Genomic DNA, 12,320 nt, shown 5'->3' with positions numbered 1-12,320 from the left:
AATGCTTACAATTGCTAGATTATGTGAGGTGTTTCATGGTGTACAACCTCTTCCGAAAGGTGTGGAATCCCATGGGGTGATACATCCATAGTGATGGTCTCCAGCAGTGGTTCTCAGGGTCAGCACACCTACCAACTTGTGAAAAAGGCAGATTCCCGAATCCCACACCTTGATAATCTAATTAATAAATACATCTGGCAGGATAATCCAGAACTCTCTATTTTCATTTAGCTTTCTCTGGTTTAAAATTTTTTTTAACATTCAATATTATTTTATAATAATTTCAGGTATCAGCATAGTGGCTAGAAAATTATTACAAAGTGTTTCCCTTGTAAGTCTAGCACCGACCTGGCACCACACACGGTTATCACAGTATCACTGACCACACTCCCTGTGCTGCAGTTTACATCCCCGTGACTACTCTCTAACTGCCAATTTATACTTCTTAATCACTTCATCTTTTTCGCCCCCTCTCCTATCTCTGGCAACCATCAGTGTCAGACGCTTCATATTTCAGTGAACTCACCAAATGCTTCTCATGACAGATCAGGGCCCTGGATCAACCTTCCCTAGCCTCCCTGCAAAAAGAGAAGCAGAGCTTAGTGTGAAATACACAAAGTTAAAGCTGATGTTCACACTTCAGAACATTTGCTTACAAGCATGTGTGCATGACTCTGAATCTGTCACTTCATTTTCCCCAAATAGCAACATTTGTGTAGAGAAAAATCACAGGGAAAAGAGTAAAGTTGTTAATGCTCGTTGTTTACATGGAGCATGTGAGTGAAGAAGACACTAAACTTTGAGTTAAGGGAACTTTGTAGCTCAGAGCTGTTTAATTCACTGAATCAGAGGTACCTCTGGTCCTAATAGAAACACTTTTCATGATTTAAGGCCTGTCCAAAAGCCATCTGTTTTCTGAGATGCCTGAATCACTCTTTTAAAGGATGCTTTGTAGGTTTTTTGAAAAAAAAATGTTTAAAATATTACATGTTCCTGAGGGGGTGGAGAGAGAGAGAGAGAGAGACTTGGACTGTTGGTCACTCTGATTCCTGTTGTACCTTCATTCACAGCCTTTTTATTCTTTAAAACTTTGGAAAATTATTTAATTTCCATGTACCTCAGTTTCTTTATCCATAAAATGAGGGGTGACAATAGCTTATTTTTATCAATTCTAAAATAAACATTCTCCCTTATTTTAATATCTCTGAAGTCAGCGTACACCTCACCATTTACAATGAAAAAGTATTGCGTCCTAGATTAATTGGCAGCATGTATTTAGTGGTGCATAAAATAATGGAGTGTCTTCTAATGATAATGTCTTAGATGAAGTGAAATATGATAATACCTATGTCCTAGGGTTTTGTGGGGGTTAACTGAGTTAAGAAACAAAATGCTTAGTGCTGTGACTGGCTAATATAAATCACTTAAGAAGCATATTACAGTTCTAATATGTGGGCGGATTATAAATTAACTAGGCCTTCCCTGTTGAACCTTAAGATGGTCTCCGATACTCTTATCATTATACACTGCACTGAACATCCTTGTGTGTGAAGCTTTATGTGCATCTCTAAATGGGATAGATTCCTAAAAGTGGAATTATTAGGTCAAAATCATGGACACATTGAGGGACGGATTTGTATATATATATAATCACAGTGACTGGAAAGTCAGTCACACTTGGGTTAGAATCACTACTTACTTACCCTGTAGTGTTGGCCATTTTACCTAAACTTTCTGCATTTCTGGTTTTGCATCTATAAAATGAGAATAATAATAACATCTACAGGCATATTGTAAGGTTTAAATAAGATGATACAGTCAGACACAATATCATACTGGCCCACAGTAAATTCAAAATCAATGTAAGTTGTTGTTGTTTTTTAATTAGGGCATATTGACCAGCACTGTCTTGCTGCCTCCTACTTTGGAAGCCATACTTTGCACTCTGTAAAACCACCAGTTTACAACAGTGACCCCGTGTGACAGTAATGGAAACAGCAGCAGCAGAAAATCTGTGGGTGTGTCATGGGGCTTGTTGACGAGACTGTCAGTCCATTTGACGGTAGAAGCCTGTGCCTCAGATTCTTGAACCATCTGAGATAGACAGACTCTCGAAATGGATAATGAACACTGCCCATCTGAATATGAGAGCGAGCCTCAGCAATTGCTTCAAATATTGACAGGTGATGATGTCTTTTAGGTCTCAGACATACATGAATTGGTAGAAGAATTCACCATCATTTCAATGGAAACAGCACAGGAATGATTTATCTGTTTGAAAAATAAAACCATGAGAAATCACTTTGACAATTTTACTTGTACCTTATAAATCCCAGCAAACTCTAGTACTGAATTTCAGTGAACAGTGGGATTGGCAGGCTGTTACCCAAGCTATAATTCATGAACGGCCTCCTGGCTTGGACTTCTGGAGAGGTTGGGAGGGCTCGTGTCTATAAATACAACCAGAAGTGATTATATAATGAGCACATTGAATATATTAAACTGGTGATTTATCAGATGATGGATTTACATATTTCATAAATTTTATTTCAGAGAACATCACACCAATCTTAATTCCATGGTTTCTATAACCTACTCATAAGGATTAAATAAAAGAAGATATGATTTTAATATAAGCTTTTACTTTATTAAATCTATGAATATCTAGAAGTATAGAGATTCGAGTAACAGTTGAAAAGTAATTTTGGTAGCAAAACCAATCAATAAAACCCCAAAGTTATGTATGTGAATGGTCAGTTTGAATTATAATAAATTTAGAATATGTATATGATTTAAAAGGCTTATATGATATTTAAAGGTATTTGACCACATTTAGGAATTTATATAAGAACTTCATTAACAAAGTTATATGCAAGATCCAAAATGGTACTTCCTCTTTCTCTCAGGATAAATACCTGGGACAAAATTAAAAGGGTACAAGAAAAGTGAAAGGAAAAAGTGACTTTCTCTGCCTTCCCTGATCATTAAACACTAAATTCATCTTCCGTGAAGCAAACTGTAGATCTGAAGGCATCTTACATTTTTTACTAATAGTCAGATTTTTATTTAATAGCTGTATAATATAGGAAAAGTCGTGACTTCATTTTTAGCAGCAGTTTGCATTTCTTTTACTTGAATGCCTTGGTAAGAGAAAAAAAGGGTAGAAGGGTAATTCTTTGTCAATAAAGTACATTTTCCAAATGTGTCAAATAACTTCCTTGAAAATTTTCCAAATATGAAAGTAACACATATTCAACATAGAACATTTATAGACAAAAATCATTAAAATAAACACATTTTACATTTGAATTAAGAAGTATTTTAAATCTTTAAAATACACTTTAGAATTATGTTTTAAAATCTTAAAAAATTCAAAGGTATAAAAGGTATAAATAATCCTCTTTCCACACTTGTCTTCCAGCATTTCAGTTTCACTTCCAGAATCAACCAAGACTATCAGTCTTTTGTGTGTCCTTCCAAACACAGTCGGCCTGCACACAGGCAAGTGCATTGTGTCTCTGTGTGTGTCTGTGTGTACAGTGTCCTACCCTTTGTCTGTTTGACTTAGCAATTTTAACAATATATCTTGAAGGTAGTTCCAGATCACTAAATAAAGGGCTTATTTGTTTAGGTTATTGTCTTTTGCTCTAATAAATCAGCTGCAAGATTGAGTGAGTATACCTATACAATAAATTTCTAGAAGTAGAATTGCTGGATCAAAGCATATATGCATTTGTAATTCTGACAAATATTGCCAAACTATCTGAAGGGCATTTTTAAAGGTTGTTCTTCAAGTAGTTCAAAGAAACTCAGACATGGTTTACATTTTAATTTTGATTACAAATCCTGATTCCATAAATAATAGAGTGGAAAGAAGCCCCTGGGTTTTGAGAAAAAGTGTCATGATCATAACATTCTAGCCAGAGGGCTGAGAGCAGACTATATTGAACATGGTAAAAAGAAGCAAACTAGTTACAAGGTTATAACAAAAATTTAAGCAAGCTGAATGCCACAATAGGTAAAAACAATCACACACCACGAACCAGTGAGGTTACTGCAGGAGTGCAAAGTTGGTTTAACACCAAAGATCAATTACTATAATATACCATATTAAAGGAATAAAAAAACTAAATTGTAAGATCATTTTGATAGATGGGAAAAAAAGCACAGCATTTGACAAAACACCCATTTGTGAAGAAAAAAAAAAGCTTAACAAACAAAAAGAGAAGGTAAATTCTTCAGTCAGATAAAGGGCATCTGAAAAACAGCCACAGCCACCATCCACTTCATGGTGAAAGACTGAATGCTTTTTCAGTGAGAACAGAAACACTTTAAGGATGTGCATTCTTACCTCTTATATTTTACATTGTATCAGAGGTGCTAACCTGGGTAATTTGGCAAGGGAATGAAATAAAAGCTGCAACATTGTAAAGAAAGAAGTAAAACTGTCTCTCTTTGCAGATGACATAATCTTCCATGTAGAAAAGTTTAAGGCAGCTACAAATAAAAACCTTATTAGAACTAATAAATGAATCAGTGAGAATACAAGATACAATGTTAATATATAGAAATCAATTATATTTCCTTAACTTTCAGTGAATTCAAAAAAATTGAGAAAAAATATTTATAATAGTGTCACAAAGCATAAAATACTTAGAAATAAATTAATTAAAAGTGTAAGGCTTAAACACTGAAAATTAGAAAATATTGTTGAAAGAAATTAAATAAGAAGTAAATAAATGGCAGCTCCTCCCGTTTCATGTTTTAGAAGATTTAATATTGTTATGATGACAATACTCCTGAAATTGATCTAAAGATTCAACACGATCTCTATCGAAATCCTAGCTGCCTTTTTGGCAGCAATTGACAAGTTCATCCTAAAATTCATATGAACATGTAGGTACCCTTAACAGCCAAAACAATTTTGAAAAAGAAAAAGGTGGAGCGCTCACACTTCTCAATTTTAAAACTTACTACAAAGTTACGGTAATTAAGACAGAATGTGGTACTGGCGTAAGAATATACAGAGATCAATGGCATGGAGTTGAGAATCCAGAAATAAACCCAGGAGTCTTATGATCAACTGACTCCAGTAAGTATGACAATACCACTTATTGAAGAAAGGAGAGTCTTTACAACAAACAGTGTGGGGGCAATTGGATATCCACACCCAAAATCATGAAGTTGTACCCCTACCTCATACCATACACAAAAATTAACTCAAAATGGATCAAAGACCTAAATGTAAGAAGCTAAAAATATAAAAATAGCTTAGAAAAAACCACAGGGGTAATCCTTTACAAACTTGAATTAGGCAATGTTTCTTAAATATGACACTAAAAGCATAAGCAATAAAATGAAAAATAGATAAATGGATTTCATCAAAATTTACTTTATGTTTCAAAGGGAACTGTCAAGAAAGGGAAATTAGTCCCTCAGAATGGGATAATATACTAGCAAATTACATACCTAATAAGGGGCTTATAACTAGACTATATAAAGGACTCTTCAAACAATAATAGACAATCTAATTTAAAAATATCTGGTCTGAATAAGCATTTCTCCAAGGAAAATATGCAAAAAGCCAATAATTACATGAAGAGAATGCAACATTCATCAGGAAAATGCAAATCAAAAGTGATATACCCATTAAGATGACTACTATTTTAAAAAAACAAAACAGGAAAGAACAATTATTGGCAAGAATGTGTAGAAATTGGAACCCTTGTACTCCACTAGCGAGAATGAAAATGTGCAGCTGCTTTGGAAAACAGCCTAGTAGTTCCTCAGAAGATTAAATAAAGAATAATTACATGACTCAGCACCTCTACCCAAGAGAAGTAAAAACATATGCTCACACGAAAACTTACTCATGAAAGTTCATAGGAGCATCAATTACTATACCAAAAAGATGTCAACAACTCACGTGTCCGTTAACTAATGACTAGATAACCACACGGGGCATCACCATTGTTTGAAACAAGCAACAGGCCCAAAGTTGACTTGCTTTTGCTAAGCCCCACGTCTCCAGATCAATTTAACTTCTTTACAGTTTTAGCTCTTTGGGGAACGGAATCAGACGTCACACGATCAGGTACGAAATCGGTTTAACAGAGCCCTGCCCTCGCGGAAGTGGTAACTCGGCAACAACCAATCCGCTTTTTTCGCCGGTGTGACGTCCTTGTTCACCATCCCCCCCCCCCCGCCCCCCTCCGCTGCCTGCTAGTCTTTCATTCTGTGCAGCTCCTTCAGTTCCTGTCTGTCTGCTAGATGGGAAACTTTTCGGCCCGAATTAATTTTTGCCAGAATAAACTCAACGTTTTTAATATGCCCCAGTTTGTCTTTGAACTTGATACGATGGAATATTATTTGACCGTAGAAAGGAATGAAGTATTGAAAGCTGATACACGGATGAACCTTGAAAGAAGCCAGTCACAAAAAAACAACATATTGCATGATTCTATTTATATAAAATGTCTAGAATGAAGAATGTCTAGAATGTCTATTCCACAGAGACAGAAAGCAGGCGAATGGTTACTGGAACCTTGGGGGAGTGTGGGATGGGGTGGGCGCGACAGCTGACGAGCACCAGGTTTCTTCGGGAGGCGACGCAATGTTCTAACAATGATTGTGGTGAATTTCGCACAACTTTGTGACTTATACCGCAAACAAAAACCATTGCGTGCATTCCTAAAGAGGTGAATTGTTTAGTATATGGGTTAAATCTTAACAAACTTGTGTACAAGAAGAAAGAAAAATAAACCCTGTACCAGACAACCTAGCTTTAACTGCCATCTCTGCCCCGAATGGCTATGTGACTTTAGAAATATTACTTAACTTGTGCGTGCCTTAAAGTCTGCATAAATAGAGACAATAATAGTTCCTCTCTCATAGGGCTGTTGTAAGGATTAAGAATCAACACAGGAAAGGACTTAGAACAGTGTTTGGTAAAGAAAAACTGCTGTCACTTATACTCAAAGTGTAAATTCCAAAGTCAGTAGTTTTCCCTCATGACCTTGCTCTGTTTCTTTTCACGACTTTATTTGAAAGAGAAGGTGGCATGGTCAATCTACTGGGTTCTTTTTTTTTTTTTTTTTACAGGACGGCGGGAGAGTGGAAACATAACAAGTCCGAAAGCTCAAGTGTCTTCATTCCGGACTTAATATCTTCTTTTATAAGCGAACGTCTTTCGCCTAGTTTGACCCTCTAGACTTCCCATTCTTTTTCTCCTCGGTGCGCATGCGCAGCAGCCGCGTGCCCTTTCGTCTTAGCGTTCCAGCTACTTTGACAATGGCTGCTGGCGGTGTGAGTTTGTTTGCCCGTTTACCCATCTGCGGTCAGCGAAGTCAAGTCCTGCGTCCAATCCACAGGCTTCTCAGTGGCCCAGGAACTGTGGCCGCAGACCCCAGGAGAGAAGAGCAGTCCTTGGGGATCGCGGAGACAGGTGACGGCGTCGTGTCCTCGGTTTGCTCTAAAACCCGGACCGTCCCAGGGTGAGGGAAGGGGGAAGAGACTGGGAGCGCGGGCCAACGCGTGGCCCGTGGAATCGGCCGCGGAACTTTTGACAATAGGGTGAGACTGCGTCCCAGCCTCCTCTAATGTCACTACGGGAACCTAGGGTCGCCCCTCATGGTCATGGTGGTGGGGTTCCTTTTTTGCGGACTCCTGTTCTCCGTAATGAAATTGTTTAAATCTGTGACGTTCAGGTCAAGAACACAATTTGCTAGCGTTTTACAATCTGGTTAAATAATGCTCCCAATAATAACATGGATGCCACATACCAGTCAGTTACTTCATCATTCACAAACGTGCTTGATTTTGATACAAGTTGCTGATGGAGGCCAAGTATAGTGAAATCTTGGTGAATAACCGGTGTTCCTGGTTCACAAATGTAGGTCTCTGCCTATAAAATTTGCTGCGGTTGAGTTTATACCTTTATCCGTTTTGAGCAAAATAAATCTGGTAACAGGCGTTCACTGGAACAGGCTATTGCCTTGCAATAGCAATAGTGTGCTTGTGTATTGAGAAGCCCCCTGTTATTGAACACCTCTTGTGATCCTAGGGCTGTGTACGTTATTTACAGCCCTTAAAACAATATAGCAAGAAATGTGTCAATGTCTCCATTTTACAGGTGTAGAAAGAGGCTCAAAGAGCTGAGTGACTTGTGCGTGGTGGTCACGGAGCTGAGTTAATTTAAACCTGAAGTGTGTTAAACAGAATATGTGTTAATTTTGACTGTTGCTTGGAGCTGTGGTTTTTAGATATGAAATTATATCTGGGAACAGTTCTAAAGTAGGCTGAACAAGCAAAATAAATGATAGGCTTGCTCTTGTCATCAGATTGCAGGAAAGACTCATTGACAGTCGTAAAGTCACTTAATATGACATTTCAGTGGAATAATGATTGGGTTGTATTTAGTTAGAAGCTACTTCTGTTAAAAATTCTTAATAAAAGTCTGAAAGTTCGACTAAGGATTCTGCCAAAGAAACCTTTTTTTTGTTTAAACAATTAGCTTTTAACAAAGAAACTATTATAATTTAGCATCTGTATGGTAGTTTATATTTTAGAGTATCTTCATGTGCTTTTTAAAGAATAGAATTCTGTAAAGTAGGTATGGAGGAAATTCTTATTGGCTCCTTTTGAAGATGAGGAACAGGCTAGACTGTGTGGCTAAATCAGACTTACCCAGCTGTTCAGTGGCCAAGGTAAAACCTGATTCCAAGTCTGTACTCACTTATTACAGCTTTGTTGTTTTTCTTAGGAAATGTGTCTCAGTTCATATCATTAGGATAATAAACCGACTATTCAGGGACTCTTGTAGGGCATAACAAGTAACAAAATCTTCATTTGAATTTCTTTTGTTTTAAAAAGAAAAGGTAACCACTTTATATTCACTTAGAAGCATGTAATTTTTTGATGGAAAGGAACCTGGGAAATACCCAATTCAGTTTTTCACTCTGGGAGAACTCATTGCCAAAACATCCTTAGTAACAAGGAGGATACCATTTCATAAGCCAGGCAATTTCATTTTTGGTAAGCATTAATGTTTGAAAAAATGTTTATAATGAGCTAAAATCTCCTTATTTCCCATTTCCATGTTACTCTTAGTTTTGACACAGCTTTCACGTGAGTAGTGGGAAGAACCCTGATATAAGAATAAGAATTATTCTGCACTCAGGAGTGCAGGTGACAGAAACTAACTCAAATTAGCTTCATTAGATAAGGGAGGAATACCATCCCAGGAAAGCAAGTAGCTGTCCAGAAAGACATGGAGCTGCTTTAGGACTGACTGAATGGGTGTGGTCAATGGGAGGTATTGCTGTTTTCCTCAGCTGTTGTTATTTTGGTGGCTTTATTGACTCAGATTCTTCAGTTTTGGAATGATGGTGGGGAGCATGGCTGCCAGAAACTCTATGTTCATGTGCTCTATCATAGCTTTCTTCAAAGGGAAAAAATCAAAATAATCTTTTACCTGAATTTGAAAAATTCTATGAAAGAGCTTTATGAGGATATTTTGGAATTTGCTGAAATCAAAGTACAGTTTGTTTCCAATCTGTTTGTTTCCTTTATTTACCAGTATTATAACAACTTTTAGAAGGAAATGAAACTAAAAGCCTCCATTGGTTTGCATGCAACAGTTACATTTTCTGTTTAATGTCTTTGGAATTTTGTTGAGGGTATTGGTACTGGATGGTTTATAATCCCTAAAATGTACCATTCCAGAGTTTTAGAAGAAGCACTGTTAAGCCACCCAACTATAAGTCAAATATGTTGGATAAAAAAATGAGTTCCCAAGGTTCAGTGTTTGGCTTTAACTTGAATGATTTTTCTTTCTCCTTATATTTGGTTCACTTGTTTATTATTCCTTTGTGGTCAGTGGGTAGTAGTAGTAAATTCTTGACTATCACAGCAGTTGTTGTCTTCATTTCCCGTGATTGTAAAATTCCTACCCCCTGGAGTGGTTTTTAGTGGGAAAAAAATTTACCCTGTATTTCTTTAGTAAAATTGTCATGTGCTCTTTACAAGCAGCAACTAGGTTTTAAATTTTTTTGATTTCCCTGAGCACGTTGGTAGTCGATGCCTTGAGCCCAATCAAGACCCTTGACAAAAAAACAACTGTAATAACTTCACTACATTAAATTTCTAACTTCATTGTCTCACTGCACTCAAGCTTGAAACAATTTCAGGCTATGGAATGTTACACTCACATAGATTATGTATGTATGTATTTGAGGAAATGTTAAATGAGTGACTTTACTGGTTTTGCTTTTAAAATTTTGTGGATCTCTTTTTACCACTATGCATTGAATATAGTAAATCAAAACAGAAAGTGGGCAGTTTTAATGATAGTCACAAGAGAATGATAAAATGAAAATTGAAGGAGTGTAGTAGCTTCGTCCTTAGGAGAGAAGAAGATGAGATTTGGATAAAGTTGTTTTAGTTGGACGTAAAACTTGTATATACCTCACAAAATATGCTTTAAGTTTTACACATGTGTGTGTGTTGGAAATGATTTTTATCTCATTCATAGGCTCTGAAGACAGGACTCCCAAAAAGAGATTCTCTGAGGTGCAAAAAGAAAGACGAGAACAGGCACAGCGGACTGTTCTAATACTTTGCCCAAATAAAATCAGTGAAAAAAAGTTTCTCAAGTATTTATCCCAACATGGACCTATTAATAATCATTTCTTCTTTGAAAGTTTTGTAAGTATTTGAAAAACAATATAACCTATTTTTAAAAATTTCTTGCCTCTGCAATATGGTAAAGTTACATTCTCTTTTGTTATTTTACATTTTTTTATCTAAATTTCTTTAATGAGTTTTCTTTATATGGAAATAAAAATACAGGAGGATTGCAGATTTATAAGCAATATATACTGAAGGATTTTATTACTTGAATACTTTAAATAATTCCATTATTTTAGGAATAAAGGCCAGTGGGAGGGATCTTTGTTTGCTGTTAAATTTCTGTTTCAGCATTCTTTTCAACTTCTGACTAGTCTCACTTTATGGTGTTCCTTTTCTTAATCTGTTTTTAACTATTAAAACCAATATTTTTGTTAGAAGCATATCATTCGTAAATTTTAAACATTAATGTCTGCTCATGATAATTGCTTTGAGATACGAACTAAATATTATTGTGGCAACTACATCATTTTGAAATGTGGTCTGTTTTTCTGTTTCTGTTACAGGGTCTTTATGCTGTCGTAGAATTTTGTCAAAAGGACAGCGTAGCTTCACTGCAGAGTGTGACTCGTATTCTGAGCGTGGGCACAGAGGCCGCGATTCCATTCAGGTCACGTTTCTTCAATTTAAAGTTGAAGAATCCAGCCAGCCAGACTTCTGAGCAGTCAGATATACCATGCAGTAGCCAGTCGCCTCCCTCAAACAAGAAGCTTTTCGAATTACTTTGTAATGCCGAGAGTGTAAGTTTATAGGAATACTTCCTTGACACAAAAGTGTGTGTTTGCATTATTTTGTATAAGTTCTTACTATTTCATATTGAAACTACAGAGTATGTTGAGTGAGCAGTAAATGTGATCTGTCCCCACTTCCCGCCGCCATAGCCCATTTGTACCCCTCAGAAGTGACCACATTCCTCCCAAGTTTCGGGCTTTAGAGTACTGGGGCTTTCTTTATCTTGCCATTATAGTGACATAATTTGTACATGACATTGTTCTCCAAATTTTAAAATGTCTGATTTCTGGTTTTATTTTCTTTCTGCTCTATTAATGTTTATATTAGTTTTTGTTTTTCTTACTTAGATTTTTCAAAGGTTTAGCTAGTTTAGTAGTCTTTTCAAAGAATCAGTCCATGGTTTTATTTATCGAAATATTTTTTGTTTGATTTTCTAATTTCTTTTAAAAAGATTTCATTTTTAGAGAGAGGGAAGGAAGATAGAAAGAGAGGGAGAGAAACACCACTTGGCTGCCTCTCACACATCCCTCGCCACTGCAGACCTGGCCTGCTACCCAGGCATGTGCCCTGACTAGGAATTGAACTGGCGACCCTTCTGTTTGCAGGCCGGTGCTCAATCCACTGAGCCACACCATCCAGGACAATTTTCTGATTTTTAAAATTTTATGTCCTTTATAGTTCTTTTATTTATTTTTCTCGAATGCTTTATTACTGACATTATTTTCAAATATGAGCATTTATGCTATGATTTGTATTTTAAATACTTAATTCTACTTTATACTTTGAAAATGTAATCATTTCAGCATCAGTCACATACTGATGTTGAAACACACATACATACACACAAAATATACGGTTATTATTTTAAAGAGCATAGATCTTGGGCCTTCATTACTTGAAGC

The 12,320-nt window shown here is 36.4% G+C and overlaps 1 protein-coding gene and 1 long non-coding RNA gene across 4 annotated transcripts in view; one reads left to right on the top strand and one right to left on the bottom strand.

Moving 5' to 3' along the window:
- On the bottom strand, positions 1-6,087 carry LOC119063883 (uncharacterized). Of its 3 annotated transcripts, XR_005085264.2 has the most exons (5): positions 5,927-6,087; positions 2,323-2,450; positions 1,704-1,754; positions 527-578; positions 1-135 (listed from the first exon to the last, which is right to left on the bottom strand). It is a non-coding gene; the product is annotated as an uncharacterized LOC119063883 (long non-coding RNA). The 3 variants fall into 3 exon arrangements; XR_008393050.1 differs by lacking the exon at positions 1,704-1,754 and having other exon boundaries at positions 5,871-6,087; XR_005085263.2 differs by lacking the exon at positions 1,704-1,754.
- A 1,175-nt stretch (positions 6,088-7,262) lies between these two features.
- Positions 7,263-12,320, top strand: part of MTPAP (mitochondrial poly(A) polymerase) — a 28,970-nt gene continuing 23,912 nt past the window's right edge. The window contains exons 1-3 of the mRNA XM_037165497.2: positions 7,263-7,444; positions 10,532-10,704; positions 11,193-11,426. Coding sequence (XP_037021392.2) covers positions 7,291-7,444; positions 10,532-10,704; positions 11,193-11,426 — 561 coding nt within the window. The 5' untranslated portion in view covers positions 7,263-7,290. The remainder of the gene's footprint in view (positions 7,445-10,531; positions 10,705-11,192; positions 11,427-12,320) is intronic.

The sequence above is a fragment of the Artibeus jamaicensis genome, unplaced genomic scaffold (assembly GCF_021234435.1).
Source record: "Artibeus jamaicensis isolate MK-2021 breed Jamaican fruit bat unplaced genomic scaffold, CSHL_Jam_final contig_867, whole genome shotgun sequence".
Taxonomy (NCBI): Eukaryota; Metazoa; Chordata; class Mammalia; order Chiroptera; family Phyllostomidae; genus Artibeus; species Artibeus jamaicensis.
This window is presented reverse-complemented; position numbering and strand designations above follow the sequence as displayed.